Below are 25115 nucleotides of genomic sequence, written 5' to 3' on the forward strand. Positions count from 1 at the left end.
CCTGCTAGGGTGACCATACGTCCTGTTTTGGCTGGGACAGTCCCTTATTTAGGCCCATCCTGACTTTTTTGGCAAAAGTCGGCATTTGTTCCTGCCAACTTGACTGCTTGGCAAGATCAAACAGGACAAATGCCCACTTGTGTCAAAGAAGTGGGGTGCGGAGGGATGTGCTGGGGGGACACGTAGCAATGCCAGCCCTGTGCAGCTGGGGAGGCAGGGCTCCAGCGGGGGGCAGGCAGGGCTCAAGCGAGCAGTGATGCCAGCCCCATATGAGGGGGGAAGGCAGAGCTTGGGTGAGCGCCTCAGGCCCCTTGGGGAGGGGGGTGGCTTGGGTGAGCGGCTCTAGCTAGTCCCATGGTAGGGAGGGTGAGGGGGGGCGTGGGCCAGCCGTGCATGGTGTCTTGTTTTCCCTGTGGGAAATATAGTGACCCTACTCCCTGCAGACACTTGTCTTTCACTGTCAGGGGGGGCGTCTCACCCTAAGATGCTGACCACCCTCCCTTCCCCCCAGAGCTGGATGTGGCCCAGCAGAGACCCAGCATGTTTTGGCTGCTAGGGCCCAACAGCGCTAACATGAAGTGTGATCACCCAGTGACAGCTCGCAACAGCGCACACTTGGTGCATCGTGCTTTGCACACGCTTTGGCTCTGTCCCCCAGCAGTCATGGTTAGTTACGGCAGGGGAAGAGAAAGGAGCGAGGGGCCAAGCACAGCAGGATCTCTGGTGCAGGAGCTTTGCAGCTGGAGGTAGGGACCCCCGCTGGCTGGTTAAGGAGAGGTGCTGGTGAGTTTCAGTGACAGCCCCCGTGTTTTCCTGGCAAGTTGGTGGCTGCAGTAGAGAGCCTGGAGAGTTCTGGATCCTGTAACGGGAAGGGGTGGCTCCTGGCTCTGGCAGGGGTGTGGTGTTCAGAATAGTTCAAGAGGGCTAGTGCCACAAAGAGGACTCAGCACTGCAGTCCCTAATGTGAGGTGCCTCGACCAATCAGCAGTCCGGGTGAGGCATTCAACCTCCCTATACAATGCTGGGGAGAGTTAGGCACCTGCGAATGGGCACCACAACACCAGCATGCTTTGCTAGCCAGGCAAAGACATTGGCGACAGGGACTGGCTGCAGGGGCTCCCATGTCATAGACGAGAGCTGTAGCTGGAGCCGGCGCTGAGCATAAACAGACTAAGCAACTGGTTAGGGCCCCGAGCAGCTCAAGAGGCCCCTATTTGCTATTTATTATGCTGTGTGTGTGTGTGTGTGGGGATTATTCCTGCTTTGGGCCCCCAATGAGCTAGCACTGCCTCAGCTAACTGCTAGGCTACAGAGCTAGTCTCATGCTCTGGCTCCCTCTCTGGGGCCCAATGAGTCTTTCCAAGGGCCAAGTGCACTGCGGGAGCATCTTCTGCAAACAGGCACCAAGGGCACTTTGGCGCCTACAGGGTTCGGGGGTAACTGGATGGGGGCTTGGTGAGTTCCAGCGAGGCCTGATTGTGAGATTTAGGTGCCTAAGTGCTGTTGTGAATGCAGCCCTATTGTAATTTGGGTCTCCTTGGAAGAGCCAGACACAGGCAGAGGTCTCAGACATTGCCTCGGCATCTGCAAAAGAAACCTTTACTTTTTATTATCAATTAATAATAGTAACAATCCGATAATTAAAGGATTTATTCTGATTGGCTAATTTACTAACAGCATGACTAAGCAATCATCCAATCAGACTGCAGAATTTCCAACCCGCACCATGATCAGAGAACTGGCCCCAGAGCTAACCGACAATCTGTTCTCTAGCTGGGCCTGGGAATGCACCAGCAGCTTTGCTGGTTTCATGTGCAAAGCTGTGCCATTCTCCTTGTTCCTCAGAGTCCAGGGAAGCCAGGAGTCTCAGGCAAAGCTGGCAGGCAGGGCTCCCCACTGGTACATTGCAGCAAGCCAAGGGATAACAGAACACAGCTCGATCTGTCAAGAGAACTCAGCAGACATTTGACACAGAAGCTAGTTGTGCTGGGTGTGAGAAGCTTAGCTTCTGAGGCTGTCACGGCACGCTGGGAAAGCATGAGGTGTTTGGGCAGCCGCTAGTGCGCCAGCCGTTTCATTCTAACTCACATCTAACCCAGAGATCAGATTTTCTAAAAGCTCCAAAGCTCTCTTAACCCTCAGATCAAGAGAAACGCTCCAATTAGCTTGTTATGAACCTGTCAGTGAAAATGTGGAGTTTAAATAAATACAGAGCCCTTAAGGCTGAGCCCCTGAGAAGCCCACAGTGAACTGTGTGACACTGCACCCCATATTCGCCATAATAATATTAGTATAATATGGTTATGGCATAATTATCATGCATTTTGTACAAGATAACTATGTCAGATATCATTGGAAAAGTTATGATTTGCTGAATATGATTATCCTAGTTGTACGCATGCATCATTTCAGTATCTGAAGTTATAAATACTGACTATGGATCTGTACTTCAGTTGTAGTTACACCTGAATAATGCCAACTAGACAAGATGCTTTCAGTCTAGATAGACTTTTGGGAAGGGCCTACTCAGGGCAATGAGCCATTAGGGAAAACAATAGGCCTTAGGAGAAGCTTATCCCTGACCTGGTGAGCCTTCCTGAGAATACTCCAGACAGCCTGTAAGTAATGGCTGCTACGACTCTACAAGGACATGTGACCAGACCACATGATTCTGGACTCCATCTTGGGATGGCAGTATTTTTCCACAAACTGGTCTGGGAATCAAGTTTTGAAACAAAGGGCTCCCACCATAGGCTAAAGCTATATAAGGCAGGGAGTGACATCATCTGGGGTTCTTCACTCCCCACACAAAAAGACACTTGGAAACACCGAGGAACAAAGATTGAACTGAGGGAAGTGCTGGACTCAGGCTAAAGGGATTTCTAGCCTGTGTATGAAAGACCCAGGGATTCCAAGCTGTAATGCAAGTGCAGCTTGTTCCATAAGAATCTGCAGCCTGCCTGTCTCATCAGCCCGGGTGAGAATTTGCTAATTCGTATCCTATCTTTCTAGTATCTTTTTTAATCCAAACCAGTGAACTTTGACTGGAGTGCTTGGGGAAAATCTCTGTTGGTTACCACACATGTGCCCTGTTCTCTTCACACTGAGGGAGAGGCAGCCCAGGTATTAAACCCACATACTGGCCAGATTTGACCAAGGCAGGATGGTACAGCAGTGGGGTGCTAGGCTGGGAAACTGGTGGCTAGAGATCCTGCATGTGACTGCTGCTGGGTGTGTCCCTCCTGTGTGAATGCTGGTGAAAGTGTAGGCTGGGGGGCTTTGCAGCTTGTCACAGGAGCAGTGTGAGAGGGATCCCAGGCTGGTGGGTCAGAGGGCTTAGTGGTACCCCAGTTCCAGTGGCACCCTAGGGGGAACCTGTCACAAACTGAACGCTGAATTCAGTGGCTGTCCTTCTCCTGGCTGAGCAAAATGAAACAGCAATCTGAGAGCAGAGGGAGTGACAAGACAAGAGGGTATTTAATAATGAAGGTAGTGTTGGTAACATAGCTGAGGAAACGTGTCTGTTTACAAGTTTTAAGCTGACAGCATCACTTTAAATAAGGAAATACATCAGTCGAGAGGAGAAAACTATCTGGAAAGCCCTGTACATTTAGGCAGTGCAGCAGCAAATCTACTCTGGAGTCAAGTGCTATTAAAATTCACCATGGAATGGTTTCTAAAATCTCTCACTTATAAAAACAGAAATTCTTTTAACAAATTGCAACTTGTGATTGTTCTAGCTACCAGTGTCTGGTGAACATTTGTACAATAGAAAAGTGGTGCCTTAAATAGTGACTTAAAAAAGCTACTAACATGTTCTTTATACAACATGCAACAACATCATAACCTCATCAACTGGGGCCAAAGAGGGCTGCAGAGGCTCCTCCTCAGGCTCCAACAAACCTTCAGCAAGTCACCCACATAGGAGTGCCCCTGCCCCACAGTCCCTTCACACTGGGCTCTGCCCCAAATGACTGCACGGCCAGTGTGCTGCCCTTCCAGTAACACAAATATTAAATACACGCAGGCTGTAAATATTTTAACAATCTTTGTCAGCAACAATATTTACTTTTGCAAAACAGCTGACAGGTAATTCTTATAAAAGTAGATGCATCTCTAAAACAATAGCTATCAGATTCTTTGGTGGAGGCCAAATGGTGACGAGATGGCCCTTTCTCACCGGACAGCCCGGTGAACAATATTGCACCGTGATTCAGAGGAGAAAGGCGGGTGGCTTCCTACTGCAGCCAGAGCTGCAGCAAAGCATCCATCTCTGATGAACTGGGAAGAACAAGCTCCTCTCACCTTGTGGATTCACAGCTCTTCTCTGGATGACCTTGCTCTGAGCAGAGCAACTGGTGGGGCAGCAGTAACCTCAGCAAAAGGAAGGAGAGAGGAGCGAAGGGGAGAGAGACAGCAGGGAGGAGGGCTGGCATAGGGAGCATAGACTGCACAAACAGATGGTCACACAAACTCCAGCCATAATTAAGGACCTGTTTTGACCCATTCCATTTCTTGGGGAACATACAGGAGGGGCTATTTATTGCAATTGAATTTCTGTGGCTCTCCCCCACCCTCAGGGTTCCCTGCAAGTCCAGGAGAGGTTCATCCTCAGCTTTCTCATACTGCAGAGAAAAGCCCAAGGGATCCCCTCCAGAGCTTTGGTTTGTTTACTTCCTGATTCAACATGCTCCTTGTCCCTTGCTGGAGACATATTTGTACCACACCAGTAGGAAATCGACAGCTGTGTCAGTGCATCAGGTTCTTTCAGTAGCTCTATGAGCAACCTGAGCAGCTGGGGTCAGGTATCAGGACATCTGTGGTTTGGGCTTCTTTGAGGTTATCTTATAAAATGTAACTGTGCAGCATGGAACACGCCTTGGCTTTCACTCACTAAAAGCGACCATATGAGATGTGCTCACATGAGTTCTGGCACATCTCTGACATGGCACAACTCACCGCCCTTGACTGGACAGCAGCTGTCTGTGCTATGGGGACTTGGCTTCAGAACCATTTCCGATCACTGACTAACTGGAATGAAGACAGGAAGCAGACCGAGGTGGACCAGGCTGTACAGTGCAGTGTGTTTTGCCACCGTGGTGGGCAGAGAGCATGGCACTGACTGCCCACAAGACTTCTGACCAAACTGGGCCTTTCTCCATGGCTAAGACGTGCCGTGCAGTATTTCTTGAAGGAGATGAGGCGGCTTTCGGTAGCAATGCCTTGGACCCTGTTCTGGATGCTTTCATGCTTCCTCCCAGGTGAGGTCTCTTTTCCACACAGTATGTCACGAGCTACTCCAGTTCTCATGTGAACGGCTGCTAAAACTGAAAAAGCATAAAAAAATGTTTTAGAGAAGTCTCATTTTTAAAAGGCATCAATAGCCACATAGGTGTGAAAAATAAAGGGTCAGCCTCATTGCGCTGACAATTCTTAGTCACTGAAAAAGGGTAGGAATTATGTAGTGGGAAAAATACTCCAGTTTCCCCTGACTGGTTGGCACATTAGCCCTTTGGGCCAGGACTCAATTCCTGTTGGTTCTGTTGTTTAATGAAAGGACTTGTGGTCGGCTGCTTTTGCTGTACATCCCCATCTGTATTGCCACCACCTTTCACCACTGCTGCAAGTGAAGGTCCATGGTGGTGTTTAAGCTGAGATCAGTGACATCTAGGAAATCTATATTGAAGAGGCTGGGCCCGGTGGTGGTGAAAGAGCCAAAGGCAGTGGCTGAGCTAGGGGGGGTGAGATCCAGCCATTCCATCGTTTCCCAGGGCGATTCAGTGAAACTCATTTGTAAACCGGAGCCTTCAGCGGAGGAGGGTGACAGCTGGGTCTCCATGGGTGAGAGAGGAATCTCCTGGGATGTCAGAAGTTCATCTGCAACTTTGCTGGAAAACCCATCGATCAGCCCTTCAAAGTGAGACTCCTCACCACCCATTTTCAGGAGGGGGATCTCGCTGACCTTTCCCAGGGGACTCTGGGAATTTAATAAGACTTCGAGGTGAGTGTCATTGCTGCCAGTGCAGTGGTCAAATGAGAGTTGGGTTGAGGAAACATGTTCAAATGGAGCAGAGGCCTTTGGAAGTGAAGCGCTGGTGTTCCCTGAAGACACCGTTATCTGAGGTACTTTTTGGAGGCAGGAACGATCTTCTTTGGCAATGGCTGGCATTTCTGTTTGCAAAAGGAAGTGGAGAGCTTAGACCCATGCCATGTAACAGCCTGAGCCATCTGCACTGGCCACATGCTTTGACTGCCTGCTTTCCCTCAGAGCCTACCCCACCGTTCTGCTCCACTCAGGGTTCCCCCAACCTTATCAGTGCAAAACCGGGCATCTTCCAGCAAGACTTCCTTCCTCCCTGCACCATTTACCTCCCCCCTCCCCCACACACACTTCACATCCATCCACCGGCTCCCTTTTCTCCGGCTTATCAAACACAAACTGCCTGTCTTCAGTGGCAAGGCCCTTCTTGGCTTAGCCCCGTACTACTTATCCTCTTATCTGCAGTCATGCTCCTGCCAAGGATGCCAGCCTACATTGCCCATGAGTTTGATTTTCCAATACACACCTTTGTGCTGTCCCCCACGCTGCCCTTGTGCATGGAAGGAGCTCCCCAGAGACATCTGAAAACTCATCACACTGTCCTCCTGAAACTGCCCCATTGCAACAACCCTCTGCTGAGAGACCTAGTTAGCTCTCGGCAGTGCTCAGACAGAGAGTGCGCTGGGACTGCTGCTGCTGACACTGATCAGCATGGTTTCACTGGTGAAAGGAAAGCCAGCCCAGGGTATGTGGGGGAAAGTGCCGCACAGACTGGATGACTCAACGGATGCTCAGGCTTGGAGTGACTCAGGATCAGAATGTTGCTCTGACCCTTTGTAAACAGGACACCTGGGTCCTTGGCTTTCTTGGCAAATCACCCCAAAACCCAATATGGCCTGGTTTGTCCATGTAATACAAGGCCCTGCTAGTACCAGCACTCAACTGCTCAGCTTTCAAAATCACCATGAGGCCTACTCATGGAATGCTATAATCAGCAATGCCTGAGAACACGGCGACAGCCCCTCTAAGGAGCAAGTGACCGGAGATGCTTTTAAAGCTTGATTACCTAGTATGGAAGCCAACTGACAGCTAAGCATCAATGATGCTTTCCTGCAAGGCACTGGCATATGGACAGGGTACAGACAATGGTCCTATACACCCTCATCAGAGCAGATAATGCCTCTTCGTAGCTCGTATGTGTGGGCAAGGGGCATAATCAGTGTGCCCCAAAGGCATGGGCCTTGGCCACGGTAAATGAGTGTGGGGAATGGGCACTGTGTGACACAAAAGCCATTAGTGGTTCACTACTGTGTGTCAGCAATGCCTGCCAGGCCTGACAGAGTCATAGCAACCAGCACATGGGTGGCATAGTATTTATCTCTAAAGACTGTCATATGAGATATCAAATGAAAGCTTATATTCTACTGGTCAGCATAAGCATCATGAGATATCTGTACAGGTGTTCTTCAAGAAGTTGTCTGTATGTGCTAAAAATAGGTTTACACTAGGTAACCAGGCAGAGCTGATAACTGAGGTTCTTCCAGACAAAGGAATGTTGCTTTACCTGGCAGCATAGGTCTCAGATGTAAAGCAAGCCTAAGTCAATGGGAATTACATTTGCATCTGAGGCAAATGGGACGAACATATTAACAGGCTAAGAAAGTTGCCTGGCTTCAGCTTCCTGGAGAGGAAACAGCAGAGAAAACTTTTATCTGGGGGCACACTTCCAAAGGATACAGTGCCAAGGCTTACTGGACTGTAGGAAAGGTGTCTCCCTTAGTTCAGCAAAAAGGACAGCACTTTTTGTATCCATGAAAGCTGGATCCTGGCCCTGGTGGCTGGTGATGCTGAGCGGTTGCTTTAGGTAAGCTGCTTATCTGAGACCAAGATTTTCACTAGCTGAAGTTATGTTTGTCTCTTAGAAGTGTGTTACACTCTGTTTTATTTGTAACCATTTCTGTTTTCATTATCCTTCTTTATATCATTGAAATCTCTATCTTTCTTAATAAACTTCTCTTTGTTGGATTGTATGAGGAACTCTGAGCAGTAATATTAAGCAAACCGTGAATTCTTAGTTGGAGATAGCAAACTTGGTATAATTTCTGTGAGTGGCCAATGGCAGGGGCTGGGTGTTCCAGGGGAATGCTTTCTGAGGGGGATCAGGAACTGCGGAGCAACAAGTGTTACCTGTAAGGCAAAGTAAGGGCTGACAGAGCCCTGAGAAGTTTCTCTGAGGTGGCTAGCCACTTAAAACCAGCAAATCTTTCTAGCTGGAGCAGAGGGGTCACACAGTGGGCCCCCTGAGAAAGCATCACAGTATCATTGTTCTCCATGGAAAATGGGCACAGACAGAGCTCTCTAGGGAACAGGCGCAGGCGGTGCTCTCTCTCTAGGGAACAGGCGCAGGCGGTGCTCTCTCTCTAGGGAATAGCGCGGGTGGTGCTCTCTCTCCAGGAAACAGGCACGGACGGTGCTCTCTCTCTAGGGAACGGGCGCAGGCGGTGCTTTCTGTCTAGGGAATGGCACGAGTGGTGCTCTCTCTACAGGAAACAGGCGCAGGCGGTGCTCTCTCTCCAGGAAACAGGCGCGGGCGGTGCTCTCTCTCTCTAAGGAATGGGCGCGGGTGGTGTTCTCTCTAGGGAATGGGCACGGGTGGTGCTCTCTTTCTAGGGAATGGGCGCGGGCGGTGCTCTCTCTCTCTAAGGAATGGGCGCGGGTGGTGTTCTCTCTAGGGAATGGGCACGGGTGGTGCTCTCTTTCTAGGGAATGGGCGCGGGCGGTGCTCTCTCTAGGGAATGGGCGCAGGTGTTCCCCTCTCTTTAGGGAATGGGTGTGGGCGGAGCTCTCTCTTTAGGGAACGGGTGCGGGTGGTGCTCTCTCTCTAGGGAACAGGTATGGCTGATAACCACAGGACAAGCTCTCCCCAGGGAAGTGGTTAGAGTAATGCACCTGTGGATTTGTTAAAAGCAGAGCTCCCCAGCAGTGGTGGACATGTGCAGGGCCCCTCCAGAGCAGTGCTCCACTTGTGTATTGGAAGACAAAGCTTTAAAACCAGCCTCAGCCACTCCTTCCTCAAGGAAAGTCAATGCAAGATGGCAGCCTCAAAGAGGGCTGCTCCAATGGGGCTCTCACGGGCCCATGTTCATCACCATTGCGCTGAGCATGCTTTTCCAGCAAGGGCACTGTGTGTAAAGTATCAAATCTCTGCCTACCTCCACTCTCAATCAGCACATCCAGGAGCTCGTCCATTTGCTGACTTCGAGTCATCTGCTGCAGCAAAACACCACAAGAGGAGAGCAGGGCGTTAGAAGCGGTTTCTCAGGCCAGGGGCCAGAGCACAAGATGCAGCTTTGCTAGTCCTAGAGTGCTGGAAAGGTGAGATCCCATGCTATGCTGAAGAGTACGCTGAAACCCCAATGCGTGACCGGGATTAGCATCCAGAGATGGGGAAGACAAAGGGAATCCCTGGGACCAAGAGGATTCTCCATGCAGTGTGGATGTGCTTGGCTAATTTGCTGTGGCTAGTGAGCAATGAGCTGGTTTCTGTCCCCTCCCTGCAGGTAGAACTGAGCTCATAGGCTCCATGGTCACTGCACAGCCATCTTTTACAACCATTTAAATCAGCCTCTGCTCTGCAGCTGGGCTTCAGGAGCCTGAGGACCAAGTTGAGTGCACACAGCCTCCCTGGGACTCCTGTGCCCAGCACACCCAGTGCTTGCCCCAGCAAGATGCCTGCTCCCCTATGCCCTCATCCCCCTGCTGGCCTACTGAGCTTTGCTGACGAAATGCACTTTCCCTGACAAAGTGGGTATTCACCCACGAAAGCTCATGATCCAAAACGTCTGTTAGTCTATAAGGTGCCACAGGATTCTCTGCTGCTTTTACAGATTCAGACTAACATAGCTACCCCTCTGATACTTTCCCTGTTGTTTCCTTTGATTTAAATACAAAACGACTCCTCGTCCCCGAGCCATTATGTGCCAATATTTAGTGCTATCCAATGGCCCACGTGGGATGAGTTTGGTGGTCTCAGTCTAGTTACCAATGGAATAACTATCCACCATCACAGCTGGCACTAAGTGGCACCCTGTTTGCAGTCTCATGCGATGCAAGGGATGAAATGGACTATGGAGACTGATTATCAGAGGGGTGGCTGTGTTAGTCTGGATCTGTAAAAAGCAACAAAGAGTCCTGTGAAGGTGCCACAGGAGTGTTTGTCGCTTTTTATGGAGACTGAGCTACCCTCTCCACCTCGGGCACAAGGCTGAGGCACTCTGGCAGGGGACAGAGCAGGCCAAGTTTGTATTTGCTTTGGGTCTAACTATGGACGCCAAGATTTTCCAAAGTGACTAGGGATTTGGTGTGCCCAAGTTGGGACACTTCAAAAGGGCCAAGTTTCCAGAGTTTCCCCTTCTCCCCCCTTGGAGTTCACATCCATTTGAGGTGTCTCAACTTGGGCACCAAAAACTGGAGCTCCCCATATGACTAGCCCCTTCTGCTCTGCTTGACCAGGGCATCAGTCTGCAGGGCTGTCAGCTTAGCACCTTTCACCAGCACAGTATTCAAATAAAATCAAGTCTGATGCTTTTCTGTCACTTGAGACAATAGTTAGCAGCTAATGCCTGGATGCACAACAGGCATTCGGCAACTAAGGCCCAGTTTCTGGACCACTGCGATGCACAAAACCCCAGCTGCTCCCATAGGTGCCTAGGGTTACTCAGCACCTAACAGTTTGCAGTAAAAGTTCCCTAGTGCTGTGTTCCTGCTGCTGGGCGTGTGCATCTGCCCCCCAGTGGGCATCCGGGTGCTGATTTCCCACCTATGTGCTGGGGCAAATTCACAAAGTGGAGGAAGAGAGGTGCTTGGCCATCTAAGTCACATGCAGGGCCCAATCTGACAGGCACACTCAGAAGCTGCCCACTTCTACCCAGAGGCACCAACTTCTCCTGGTGCCAGTGGGTGCTCATGCCCCCCCCGCTCCGCTCTGACTCTGCCCCTATTCCAACCCCTTCCCCAAAGTCCCTGCCCCAACTCCGCCCCCTCCCTGCCCCTATTGGACTCCTTCCCCAAATCCCTACCCTGGCCCTGCCTCTTCTGCTGAGTGTGCTGCGTTCCTGCTCCTCCCCCCACAACTTGTTATTCCGGAAAACAGCTATGGGAGGCAAGCGTTGGGAGAAGCAGGGACAGCACACAGACGGAGGCGAGCTGGGGCGGGGAGCTTGGCTGCAGAGCACCCACCAATTTTCCCCGTGGGTGCTCCAACCCCGGAACACCCATGGAGTTGGTGCCTATGTCTCTACCGGTCAGGCCCTCAGGTGAGTTCATACAAAAGAGGAGCTTTTCACGTCCCTGGTAAGGCCCCTAACCACTAGGCTAACAGTTCTGGGGTTATTATTGTTCTCCTTCCCTCTGTGATCCTTGCTGACAGCACAGGCACCTACTGCCAAGACGTACCCCTGTCACTGGCCTCTCCCACTGGCCAGTTCATGCCTAGTGTGCTGGTTTTTGTGGACTGCAGTCTAAGGCGCCTCACTCTCCCCATTCAATGGACAGGGAGTGTGGGCATCCAACTCAGGCGTTGTGGATCACAGTGATCTTCTAGGCACCTAATGTCTTTTGTGCACTTAGGCCTAAAATGTCAATTCAAGCTATTTCTCGTACACATCAAATATGCCTGCTTCACTCACAGACCAGGTGATGTGCTGTAATCGCCACAGTCACTAGTTCCATAAAACTCAATCAAAACAGAACAAGATCAAATTGGTAAAACCTATTCCTGTAGAAAATAAAAACCATGCAGTTACCTGCTTCACTGCATCCGCATAGGATGGAGGCTGCTTTACCTCCGAGAGGGCTGGGCTTGACTTACAAAAACTTGGGGATGGAATAGAAAACTTTTGACCTGCCTGCGTAGCCATCTGCGTGGGGGGAAATATAGGGAAATGTAATCAATCCACAGGCAAAAGGTTATGCTCCTCTCTGCCTTTCTTTCTACCTTTATTTGGGGCCCAAGCTGCCTCTCACCCCAGTGTAAACCAGAAGTAACTCCACTGGAGTCAATGGTATTACACCAGTGCCAAACCAGACTAAGTGAGGGAAAAATCAAGCCTGTGGGCAGAACAGATGGATTCAGGAGCCTAGTTATGAGTTCCCCTTGCTATGAGGAAAGCATTCAGGTCTGTATGCACAGTTCCTGTGCATTTTAACATGAGGTGACCCTGAGCAGTTTGTCTTTCAGCAACTGCATTCAGCTCAGCTCTGAATGTCCCTACACCAGAACAAGAGGAAGAGCAAAAACAGGCAAAATAATATGCTGGTGAAAAATATTGGCCAAACATAGACTGCAAGGTCCCAAAGATACCATGTTACTGGTGTGTGAACTCGCCTCCCCTGCCCTTATCGTTCCTCTCACACTTCAGCAGCCCTGGCTGATCCTGACCAGGTCTTCTGCTAATTAGTGCAATGCTTGTTTTTTGACACCCAACCCAAATTCTGTTGTATGACTCAGTTGTCTGAATCACTGGACGATACTCCAGCTAGGAGATGCAGTAACCCCACCACTCATCTCTACTGCCCCTTCTCAAATGGTCTCTAGAGGCACAGTGGGTCAATACTCTGGACCATCTCTCAAGATCTGGTTTACATGGGTTAGGGCATCCTTGCAAAACTGTCATACGTGATCCCTCAGCCTGAAATCTCCTGCCTTTCACTTCTGGAAAAACTGATTCTGTTTTAAATGTCCCAATCACTCGCCCTAAGTAAGTGGTGAGAATAATACTGTGAGGCTGAATTAAGCCACAAGGGAATGACTTGCACGGGTCTTATCCTGCAGTCTTTTCACCACTCCAGAAAACAGACACAGAGCATGTACAGAACCGGTGGGATCTTCTGCTTAGAAGGGTCTCACACACTGGCCTAGCAAGAATCTTGCAACTCAAAGACGAGTTTCTTGGCAGAGGTTCTGAGGGAAACTTGCTAGAACACCTGCTCATTTTGTACTGGGTTCTTGGCAGTGAATGTGATTGGGTAGCATTCTGCGGCCTGTTATGCAGCAGGCCAGACAACATCAGAATGGTCTCTTCTGGCCTTAAAGTTTATGAATCTGTGAAAAGATTAGCTATCAATCCCCTCCCCGCAGATAACAAATTCCTTTCCCTTTCCTTCTACTTTGCTCCAAGACTGCTCTGCCCCCGCTGGCTGGCCCTCTCTCCCTTGTTCCCATGGTGTTATCATGGCAAGGCGCAGCATGGCTGTGGCAGGCAGTGTTATTTCTGGGAGTGTTGATTAGTGTGGGAGTGATGCACACATATCCCAGCAGCAGCAGCTGGAGCTCCTTCTTCACTAGGAGTGACCCATCAACACCCCAACTGGGAACCCAGAGGAATGGCTCAGATCCATGTCACAGAGAACACAGGTCATTAGTGCTGCTCTGTCATACACACCCTTCTCAGGTGAGGACCCCCCGGCACTGGTGTGACATCCCAGCTGGAGATCTGAGAGGCCACCCCAGATGGGAAGGACTCACGCCAAGCAGAGTTAGGCTCAGAACCTTTCCAATGGCCTCGCTCACATCAGGGCAGAAGAGGGGGTTGCTGTGGAACAGGGAGCTCAAAACACAGAAGAGCTGCCCTGGTTACATTGTTTATAGGTGGGCTTGGGTTATGGTGTCTGATTTTTAGCCACGTGAAGAGAATGTGACCAGAGACTGGAACTGCAGAGGTAGGATGAGGTACCCCGTATGGCACCCCATATGCAGCCCCAGCCTCTCTCCACCCACAATGCCAAATGCTGTCAATTGGAAATTTGGGGCTTGCAAATGTTCCACGCCCCCAAACGCTGACATCTTCACATGCAATTCAGGAGAGTCAGACACTCCTAATTCACACACACAGCTGGGCATGCAGAGCTGACCTGAGTGCAAATATAGGAGGCCCTAAAATACAGGCGATGATTAGAGACCACTTTGGAAATTAAAATGGTGACACTGTGCCCCTGCTCCCTGTGCCATGACCCTGCTGCTCCCCATGGTACAACCCAGCTCCCTGTGCCATGACCCTGCTGCTCCCCATGGTACAACCTAGCCACCTGTGCCATATCCCTGCTGCTCCCCATGGTACAACCCAGCTCTCTGCGGTACAATCCTGTGTGATGGACCTACAAAGAAGAGGACAACTCCCATCAGCTCACTCCCCAGTGCACATCAGGTAAGGGGACAGAGCTGTGTGTGGAACAGGCTGTGGCTGCTGGACATCGCAGCTGGGTGCAGGTTTGTGTGGGCTGTATATGGAGCGACAGCAGCTGGGCAGGGAGCCGGTGCAGAGTGGCCCAATGAGAGACACTAACTAAGCCTGGCTTGGTAACCACCAAATGCTTATGTGCTGAAATAGAGACTGGACTGGAGAGGGCACCCCAGGCATGAGGCTTGAAGAGCCCCATTCAAGCACTGCTATTGCCCAGTTTGAACTGTACCTGGGTATTTGCAACCTCACCCCTTCCCTGCCAGCTTGGTAAAACCCTTTCCCTTAGCTGTATGCCTAAGTGGGTGTGGGACCCTCCAAGGCTGGGCTACAAGCCCTAGCTGCTGAAGCATCGCTTGCCTCCAGGCTGGCAGGCTACTGGCACCCTAGGAGTTGCGGGTGTAGAGGAACCCCAATAGTTACACCTACTCCCTGGCTGCTACTCTGTTGCTCTCCACAGTACAACCCTGCTTCCTGTGACACCCCACAATACTGCCCTGCTCCTGCTGCCTGTGTCACCCCCTGTATTACACCAATCTCACTGCCTGTGTCACATCCTCCAGTACCCAGCTCTCACCAAAATTAACACTCCCTCCTGCACCCTGTTTCACCCACTACAGTCTCCTGTTCCCTTTGCAACCTGCATAGTTTGTCCATCCCACTGCCAGTCACTCCCAGTGTCCTGCTTCCAGAGTCATCCCCCAGAGTGCCCTGCTTCCCTGCCTGTCACCTCAGAATGCCCCCCCACCGCCTGTGTCACCTCCACAGCACCCTCTCCCCCCTGCCACCCCAGAGTGCCCCCTCCCTGGCTAAGTCACCCCCACAGTGCACCCTCACCCTGCTTGTGCCACTGCCACTGAACCCCCTCCCCCTGGCTGTGTCACCACAACTTCCCCCTCCCCTGCTTGTCACCCCCACAGGGTTTCATGGGTGGCGTGTAATGGAGGCTGGGGGAGGCTAAGCCTCCCCAAACCTGCGCTAATGCTTCCTGCCATGGCCCTGGGGCTAGGACCCAGCAGGGCTCAGAGCTCCTCTGGTTGTCCAAGGCTTGGAGTGGCTTGGGCAGGCAGGTCAGCACTCAGGGCGGTTTGGGCAGACGGGAAGAGACTTGGCGTGGCTTGGGTGGGCAGGCTGGCACTTGGGGCAGGGCAGGCCAGCCATCTGGGACTCCTCTGGCCCTGGTGGGCAAGAGTGAGGGGGCCTTGGGCAGATGGGGCAGGACAGGGGCCTAGTCTCCCTGAACGGGGACGGGGGTGTCACACACCACTCATGCAGAACCCCCCACCCCCTGCCTGTGTCACCCCTATAGCTTCCCCCTCCCCGAATCCCCTCCCCTGGGTTTGTCACCCCCATAACTTCCCCCTCTCCCACCCATCAACCCCACAAGCCCCATCCCCTGCCAGCGTTACTCCCACAGTGGCCCTCCCACCTGAGTCACTCCACAGCACCCAATGTCACCCCCACAGTGCCCCTCCCCCACTGTCACTCCCAGAGCAACCCCAGCTCTTGCAATGTTTTTGCTGTTATAGGATGGGCTGGTACAGGAACCATCTGCCATAAGACAAGAAGCTCCAACTCCCTGGCAATTTTAGCCTGCTGATTGGCTGCCTGCCCCACCACCCACCAATCAGATCTGCTGCAGGCAGCGCTCCCGTCCCCTCAGCAGGAGGGGAGGGGGAGATAAAGAACCCAGCTGCCTCTACCCCTGTGACCAACAGAGAAGGGACGGTTTCTTCTTCCCCTCCCCCTGCCTTGCAGCTTCCGCCTGGGCCAGGGCAGAGGGGGTTGAGGGGCACCTGGAGCTCCCCAGCCTGGAACAGGGAGAGGGGACCCTGCTGCAGCCCCCAAGCCTGGGAGGGGGAAGAGCTGTAGGAGGAGCAAAGAGGGGCTGAAATCTGGGTTGGGGCTGGGGGAGGGGAAGCACTCACTGCTGGGCAGGGACTGGCAGCGTGGGGTGAGAGCTCCTGCAGCAAGGGTCAAAACCCTCTCCCTAGTGCAGTTGGGCGCACTGGCAGCACTGATTCTCACCCCCCCACCCCGGAATGGCAGGGGAGTGCACAACACGCGACAAACCAAATACACAGCCTCAGCGCTATGAACGGCTCAGGGGTTGGGGCTGACTCATGATCTCTGATCCCTGGAGGTCGGCAATGGTGTGCAGTCTCCCCTGACAGAGCCAGCACTGGGTATAAGCAGATTAAGCAATTGCTTAGGGCCCCAAGCATCTCTAGGCCCCTCTCCATTTGCTTTTTTAGTATGTGTTGTGTAGGTGGTCCCCCAAAATATTCCTGCTTAGTGCCCCCCGGATTTGGAGAAGCAACCCCCAAAGCAACTGTACTGCCTGTGCGCCTGGATTCCCAGAGCTGCCCTCCTCTTCCTGTGCTGTACTGCTGCTGCCTGTGTTGCTCCTGTGATTTTGTTCCTAACTGTCCCTCGATCGTGAGCAGCTCTGTGAACACATCCAGTGTCACCAGGGTCTTGGCAAACGTACTGGAGCTGGTCACTGCATGTGCTCAGGATTTGGCTCTTCCAGCTACTCTGACCTCAGCCTGTGTGGTAAAGACACAGAGGAGGTAGCTTGCATGGAGTGGTGGCTGTGTCTGGGCACACCCTGTGCAGCACACCCAGGCTCTTGGGTGAGGAGCTCTCCCTGGCACTCCTGCTGCTCTCTGCCTGGGTGCCAAGGAAGTCAGTATGCCAGCTGGCCCAGGTTGGAGAGAAGCACACAGGATTCCTGACCTGTGGCACTGCTTTTAGTGGAGTCACAAAGATGCAGCCTACAGCTTGGTGAGGGGAGATGAAGCAGTTGCTACTCCACTCACCACTGCCCTACTTTGAGCATGCTAGCCCTGTTTGCCCCTGGGATGGAACCCTTGGCTCTGCCTGGAGAACTCCCATTTGCACATGCGCTTTGAGCCTGGGCTCCCATGCCGCAAGCCAAAGACCGTTCTGTGAGTGCCCGAGCTGTAGGGGAAAGCCCAATCTGGTTTGTGCTCTGTCCTGCTCACATGGGCCAGTTTACCATTCTGCCAGACTCATACATTTTGGGGGCAGCTGCACTTCCTGCTTCCAGGCAGGACAGGGAGCAAGGATGTGGAAATGCTGCAGGACAGGCTGTTCCTGTGGTGTTCCAGGGTTGTCAGAGCCAGAGCACATTGGAGAGCTCATGGAATGGCCTGTACCCAACCTCATTCCCAGGTCAGAGAGATTTGGACAAGCAACCCTCAAAGCAACCTCTAATACCAGTGCAATCTCCATCAAGATAGGACAGAATGGCATTAGCCTTGTGCATTCCCCACTTACCGGTGCTGGGCGAAGTCGATTGCTGGCCTGTGGGGAAACACTACGTCCTTCTCCCTGAGAGCCAGGGGACACAGAGAGAAGGTAATGGCTGTTAGGGGATGGTGGCAGACTAATATGCTGTGGGCTCTTTGCAGTCCCAAGCGGAGAATGCTGTGGAGAGCACTGTGGGCTTAGAAACGTGGAGGAGGTGATGGTGCTCTGTCCCGCTGACTCCATGCAAAGGCTGTTTACAATGTGAGGCAGCTGTGGCGTCCCGCAGTTACTTATTTTATCCAAGCTGTTGGCTTGGGCTTTCAAGGCAGTTTGTTTTGATGAGAATGGACAGCTGGATACTGTGTTTTCTTGCTTGATGGGAACACCAAAGAAATGCTGGGTGGGTGGCTGCTTCTCCTCCAAGCCATTGTTCCTTTTTCGCTTCTGGAGTTGCATCCGCAGTTCTTCCACGTGTCTCTGCTCTTGTTGCAGCTTCCACGTCAGTTCATTGATAACCTTCTGCTTTTCCACCAGCATCTTGTCTTTTTCTGTGTCGATCCCTTCCAGTTCCAACTGGATACTCCCTCCATTCATGCTGCCCATTAGGCTTTCTTCAGCACTGCCATGCACAGGGGATGGTTGGAGACCAAACTGTGGAGAAGTCATTGGTCCATCGTTGAATGTGTCTGGTAAAGAGCCACTGACGGAAAGGTCAGAGGATGCTGGGGAGATGGGTGGGGAGGAGCTGGTGCTGCCAAACTGATAGAAGCTGCTGGATAGCATGCCGGCCGAGGGCTGTGACTGGTAGCTTGACAGCGTGTTTGTTGGGGTGACTGGAAAGGTGACCGTTGTTATTTCATTGAAGTTTGGCACCACACTGCCACTGCAGTCCTGGAAGGGCCGCAGACGTTCCATCAGTGCCGTTTTTGTACCAGATACGGGGAGACCTCTTATTCGGAGCTGCTGCCTCAGTTCTGACACCTAGAAGCAGAGCCAGCCATTTAATGACAGTCACTTCCAGCACCTCCCCTCAGTGTCATACTCCTTATATACTTGTGGGGAAATACCCTGCTGTGAATATTTCCCCGAGGGAATGTTCTCCTGGCCTCCTGCCTGATGGGACAGAGCCCCACCCCTCACTGCTCCTCAGTCACTAGAAGCACCATGCACAGCTTAACAGCCTCATTGTGTCCGAGCAGAGGAAATACATTCCTCCTTCCAGTAGCCAGAGCTGCTGTACATGGAGAGCTGGAGCTGTGAATGGGTAATGTGGATAGCAGTGCAGTAATTCTCATGGAACAGAGGCTGACACAGTGGGGCTTGGGGTCCCTGCTAGCAGCTGGCCCTCCTATAGGGGTTTATGAGTCTGCTTCTGGCCATGAGCTAGCTAACAGGCTAGTTAGCTAACAGAAGTTCATGCTTTTAGATCCATATGGCCCAGATTCAGGCCTCCCAGATGACTCAGCCAGAACTTCATTACACACATGCTCCACTCACTAATCCTTATTCATGTCTCGGAATAATAAGGATTATTTTACACATCCCTGTTTCCGCAAGAGACTGGTCTGGGACTTTAATCATGTTTGAGTTTAAGTAACAAAACCTGAAAGAATTGTGTGTGTAAATGACCCACATCAATCAATATATTTATGCCCGTATCTGTAATTTTCACTCCATGCATCTGAAGAAGTGGGTTTTTTACCCATGAAAGCTTATGCCCAAATACGTCTGTTAATCTTTAAGGTGCCACCGGACTCCTCATTGTTTTTATCAGTCTAATGTGAGTCTTTATTGCCCACCCTTTCCTCTCAGGGGCTGGTCTATATAAGAGTTAGTGACTTAGCTACAGGACTAGTCCTTAAGCTCAGGCAGTAAGAGCTCATGCTTTTCAAATCAGAAGTTCCTGGATTTGTTCTCCACAGATAGCATCTCAAGGCATTATCACTTTGGGTTCTCCTGCAAACATTTTGCACAGCTCTGACCACCTGCCTCAATCTGATGGCAATTAGGAGATTTCCCGCACTGCAGCAATAGCATGTTCTCTAGTACCACTGCACCATTTGTCTCATGACAAGTCAGCACTTTGTGAAACATAAAGGCACTTAGCTCTTCTCCATGCATTACATATTTTGCTGCATTCGCTTGCTCTATAACATGCAAGTTTAGGTTCCAGCCAGCTCATCACTGTTACCTTGGGATGTTAGACTTCAAAGCATTTTCACTGTAAGATACAGTGTTGCTAGATACTATTTTTGCTAACAAACGATTAATGGGAGTTTGCACTCACTTTCAGATCATCCAGGTTGGAAGGGAGAGGGCCTGGTTTGATAGAAGAAACACAGGTCTGTCCAGAAAAAGTGGTTTTCACTGGAGAAAGGGGCATGTTGGTGACTGGAGTTGACGAAGAGTTTGAACTTTTGACCATTTGCTCACTTGGTTGTCTGAAATGACAAAGGAGGAGGGTTTTTGGTAATAGTGTCCAGTTTTTGTCACATTTACTAATAGAAAATGGGACTTACTTATGGAAGGGTGGCCAAAGAACAGCCCCTGCCCATCTAAAATATGATTTAACTTCTTCATCTTAGCTGCTTTTTTCTTCACTTTAGAGGAGTGACCTAAGGTCCCAGTATAAAATGCTCTAGCAATTTCGCCGCCCCAAGCACGGCGGCACGCTGCAGGGGGCACCCTTCCGCTCGCCGGTCCCGCGGCTCCGGTGAACCTCCCATAGGCTTCCCTGCGGGGGGTCCGGCAGTCCCGCGGCTCCGGTGGACCTCCCGCAGGCGTGCCTGCGGATGCTCCACCGGAGCCGCGAGACCAAGCGAACCTTCCCAGTCACGCCATGCGGGCCAGGTTCATCGGAGCCGCCTGCCGCCCTCCCGGCAACCAGCAGAGCGCCCCCCGTGGCGTGCCGCCCCAAGCACGCGGTTGGCGCGCTGTGGCCTGGAGCCGGCCCTGGTGATTGTAAAGAACATTGGAGACACTATAGCAGGGCATGGGGAGCCCCAGGAAGGAGTTCAGCAAGAGCCTGCAGAGTTCATGGGATGGGGCTGCAGAGAGAAGACTGGGGATGCTTATCTTTCCTTGTCCATTTTCAAGGGGGATCAAAGGAGGCCTTATGTGGCTGTCATCCCTCTATCTGGCCAATCAGAATATGGCTTTGGATGTGATCGGGGCTACATTTTCAAACTGTGCTCCCAGATCCCTGCTATGCCGCACCAACAGGCACACAAGCATAGAAGAGGGACCTGCAGGAGAGCTTAGAAAGCCCCCCCAAACATCTAAACCTCAGACTACTGTGCAGACGTTCTTTACAGGCTCCTGACTCACTTCTGCTGTGCTTGGTGGATTCCAGGGTAGCTGAAGTGCTGCTGCTGCTGCTGCTGCTGGCTGAGGATTTGTAGCTGCAGGAAGAGCTGCTGCTGTTGGAGGAGTCTAGCATAGGCTGAGTCCATGGGCGGAGGAGACTTCTCTGCTTTCTGGTCAGGCGGAATGTACTGGTGATACTTCAGCTTCTTCACCTTTGGCTTGGTGTCCTTGGGCTTTTTGTGGCGGTTCTTGCTATCGCTGGATGATTTTGACTGTGTGTCATACAGAGAAAAGAACAGGGGTTAGCTCAGAAATCAGGTCCGGAGCTGGAGTTGCTAAGCGATGACATTCACATTTATGAATTTAGAGACCCAGAACCAGAGGATGGGCATGTCCGTATTCCTGAGGGCATTCTGCGCCAAAAATTAAAAATTATGTGCACATTATTTTAAAATTCTGCAAGTTTTATTTGTCAATAACAAAATGCAGAGGATCCAGCATGGTAGTGGGGAGCATGGGCCACTGGCTGCACAAAGGTGGGAGATCACTCTGCAGCCTCCCCATCCCCGGGACACAGATTCAGTGGTGAGGCTGCACCCGACCCTGAAGCAACACAAGGCCTGGGCCTGCCCCAGAAACACCCTGGGTCCCTGCCCCTCTGTGCCAGGTGCACCAGGTGTAGAGGGCAGGTAGGTTCGACCAGGCAGAATCCAAGTATGTAAGGGCTCACCATGGGGTGATCCAGGTGTGGGGTGAGAGGATACTGTGTGGGACAATCTGGGTGCAGGCAGCTCAGCGGGGGGCGGTCTAGATGTGGTGGGATCTGGATGCACACAGGTTCATTGCTGGGGTTCCAGGTGCAGGCAGGGCCGGCTTTAGGCTGATTCCCCCAATTCCCCAGAATCGAGCCCTGCACCCACACTTAAGAGGGCCCTATGCCTTAGGCGCCTTTTTATTTTTTTAAATTATTTTACTCACCCAGCGGCGGTGTGTGTGTATGTGTGTGTGTGTGTGTCCCCGTCCAGGTCTTCGGTGGCATTTCAGTGGCAGTGGAGGGGGTCCGCTCCAGGTCTTTGGTGGCATTAAGGTGGTGGTGGGTCCTTTGGTGCCGCGGAAGACCCGGAGTAGACACCCTGCTGCCGAAGAGCCACTGAAGCCCCAGACCGCCGCTGGGTATTTGAATCAGGACCCGTAGTTCATAAAGCCGGCCCTGGATGCAGGGGCAATGGGACTCTGCAGGGGCTTCCAGGTGAAAGTGGTTGGGGCTCAGCAGAGGGGTCTGGATGTGGGGGAGTGGGGTGGAGGTCTGGGTGCAGCTAGTTGGGAGTCAGGGTGGTGCAGAGACTGGGGCATCATGGTGGGGATTTGAATGGAGGGAGCTCAGTGGATGGTGGTCTGAGTGCAGGGGTGGGGGTCCAGAGGCAGGGGGTCTGTGTGAAGAGGGGCTCCAGATGCAGGGATTGAGTTTCAGTGGGGTGGGGCTTGGGTATGGAGGGCTAGGGGAGTTCTGGATGTACATGGTAAGGCTTGGCAAGGGGATTTGGGTATGGGAGGTCCAGATGCATGGGGGTTGGGTGGACGGAGGAGCAGCTGCCCATACAGTGACCCCTTCCCCCACAGTTGAGTAGTGATGGGGGGCAGGAAGCAGGGGAGGAGGCTGAGCTTCCTGCAGCTGGGGGAGGTTTCTGTGGGTGGGTCTGACACAGCCCCAGACACTCCTTGCAAGGGAAGAAGTCCTGTCTTCTCCTGCCTCCAGCCCAGCTGGGACTAGCAGCTGATCCCGGCTCAGGGTAGAAGCCACTGGCTGGGGTGTCCTCATCCCCATGGTGATTTACCTCTCTGCCAGCTGCTCCGGATGTGTGAAATAATCATAGAATCATAGAATATCAGGGTTGGACAGGACCTCAGGAGGTCATCTAGTCCAAGCCCCTGCTCAAAGCAGGACTAATTCTCAATTAAATCATCCCAGCCAGGGCTTTGTCAAGCCTTACCTTAAAAACCTCTAAGGAAGGAGATTCTGCCACCTCCCTAAGTAACCCATTCCAGTGCTTCACCACTCTCTGAGTGAAAAAGTTTTTCCTAATATCCAACCCAAACCTCCCCTACTGCAACTTGAGACATTACTCCTTGTTCTGACATAAGGTACCACTGAGAACAGCCTAGATCCATCCTCTTTGGAACCTCCTTTCAGGTAGTTGAAATCAGCTATCAAATCCCCCTCATTCTTCTCTTCTGCAGACTAAACAATCCCAGTTCCCTCAGCCTCTCCTCATAGGTTATGTGTCCCTAATCATTTTTATTGCCCTCCGCTGGACTCTCTCCAATTTTTCCACATCCTTCTTGTAGTGTGGGGCTCAAAACTGGACACAATACTCCAGATGAGGCCTCACCAATCATGTACCTACTATGCTAGGGAGTGGTGCGTGACTGCTCTTGCAGCTTCGCTGTCAGGAAGTCATTTTTTCTGCAGGAAAGCAAAGAAATCTGGGGGGGATAGGAATTCTGCACATGTGCAGTGGTGCAGAATTCCCCCAGGAGTAATGTCCTGAGCCCACCACTGTCACCTGATCTTAATGGTGAGCCCCAAGAGGTCCTTCCCCTCCAGGGCTCTGCCTACATGCCAAATCCCCAAATCTGGAGACCAGTCCTGTCTCTAAGTGCCAATCACTGAAGTGATGCACCTGCTCCCAGTCAGACCAGATGTACCAATAGTATCCAAGGAGCTTCCCTTTTATGTTGAATTTTACATTCCTAGTTTGTATTCTTTTCCCTCTCGTGTAGCTGGTGGGGCTATCCAATACTCAGAACCTACAGAATTGCTCATATTGAGACTCTCTCAGAATTCAATATCCAGGGCCTCTTGCAGGGCACAATTCTACTCCTTGACCCTCATGGCAGCTCTTAAATGGAATCCACTGGGGAGTTCCATTCATTCAGGGAGAGCAGCACACCAGACCTGGGGTGTCCTGTGCAGAGCAGGACAGTAACTGGGTTTTTTTTTCTTTTGATTTTAACACTTCCATTAAAAAATCCCAGTATGCAATTACCTAGATCACTAAAGTCAATGGAAAATGAGGGGACTTGCAGCAAACTAAGCAGAGATAGGCCCCATTGTCTTTCCTGACTGACCAAACAAGCTTTATACCAGGCCTTGCAGTCACTTGGGCATTGGGGATTACAGACTGACTTAGTGCATTTCATTGTACTATAGATAACACGTGCACCAAGGACCTGGTTAACTTTTACTAAATAGCATTCCTCTGGTTAAAGTTCTGCTCTCAGGTCAGCGTGGCAGATTGTGACTCTGATATTCTGCTTCCTTTCCATTCCTGGACCTCCCAGTCGGTGTCCACTAATCATGTTGCATTGGGAGATCTGCCCATGCATGACAGCAGAATAGATTTAAGAGTGTCAGAGGAGGTATTACGACTTAATAACATCCTCTCTTCTCTCAGCTGTTTGTTCAAAAGGCCTAAATCCTGCTCAGAGATACAGGATGGGTGAGGGAATATCTTTTATTGGGTCAACTTCTGTTGGTGAAAGAGACAAGGTTTTGAGCTACACAGAGCTCTTTCTCATGTCTAATCTAATATCTTGGGACTGACATGCCTATAACAACATTGCATAATTCCTGCTCAGCGAGGCACCCAAAGCCACTCTCTCTAAAGCAGCTAAAATCCTCATCTGAGGCCAGTCCTCGTACTCATCTACCCATTTACATTGATTAGTCTAATTCAATGTACTGCCGGGGGACTGAGAAGTTACACACTACGCATTGTGCTGCTCTGAGTGTGAGGAGCCCAGCCCTTTAATGCACTGTATTGAACTCTGCGTGACCCTGAGGCTTGGCATGCTGATAACTCTAATAAAACAATGACCACGATATTGAGATCCCAGCGTGAAGGGGTGAGTGGTCTTTCAGGACAGCAGTGTGTGCTGTGAGACATGTCCTGGGCAGTGAGAACAGAGAGAGTGTTTATGCAAACTTTTCCAGGTGATCCCTGCCTGGGAACAAGCTAAGCAAAGGCTCAATCCAGACAAGACAGAGGTGGTTCTAGTTGGTAGCATCTAGAGAGGATCTCAGGATTGATGGTCTGGATGGAGGAGCACTGTACATCTTTTACCCTTATGTGAGGTTCACCATGTAGAGCACTTTTGGAGCAGGGATTTCTCCTACACTCCCAGCTGGTGGAGGTGACCAGAAGGGCTTGTTTATGGTTGGCGTGGTGATGGTGGCTGCTATCTCTGTAGATTAG

The 25115-nt window shown here is 51.5% G+C and overlaps 1 protein-coding gene across 10 annotated transcripts in view; it reads right to left on the minus strand.

Annotated features, from left to right (window-relative positions):
* Positions 1-3458: 3458 nt before the first annotated feature.
* Positions 3459-25115, minus strand: part of MYOCD (myocardin) — a 484598-nt gene continuing 462941 nt past the window's right edge. For 7 of the 10 annotated variants that reach the window (XM_075071726.1, XM_032803678.2, XM_075071728.1 and 4 more), the window contains 6 exons: positions 20881-21131; positions 19841-19994; positions 17581-18534; positions 11845-11958; positions 9253-9310; positions 3459-6171 (listed from right to left, as the gene is read on the minus strand). In XM_075071726.1, coding sequence (XP_074927827.1) covers positions 5612-6171; positions 9253-9310; positions 11845-11958; positions 17581-18534; positions 19841-19994; positions 20881-21131 — 2091 coding nt within the window. In that variant the 3' untranslated portion in view covers positions 3459-5611. The remainder of the gene's footprint in view (positions 6172-9252; positions 9311-11844; positions 11959-17580; positions 18535-19840; positions 19995-20880; positions 21132-25115) is intronic. The other 3 variants (XM_075071727.1, XM_032803693.2, XM_032803687.2) reach the window with 2 other exon arrangements.

Source organism: Chelonoidis abingdonii, chromosome 13, assembly GCF_003597395.2.
Source record: "Chelonoidis abingdonii isolate Lonesome George chromosome 13, CheloAbing_2.0, whole genome shotgun sequence".
Lineage (NCBI taxonomy): Eukaryota > Metazoa > Chordata > Testudines > Testudinidae > Chelonoidis > Chelonoidis abingdonii.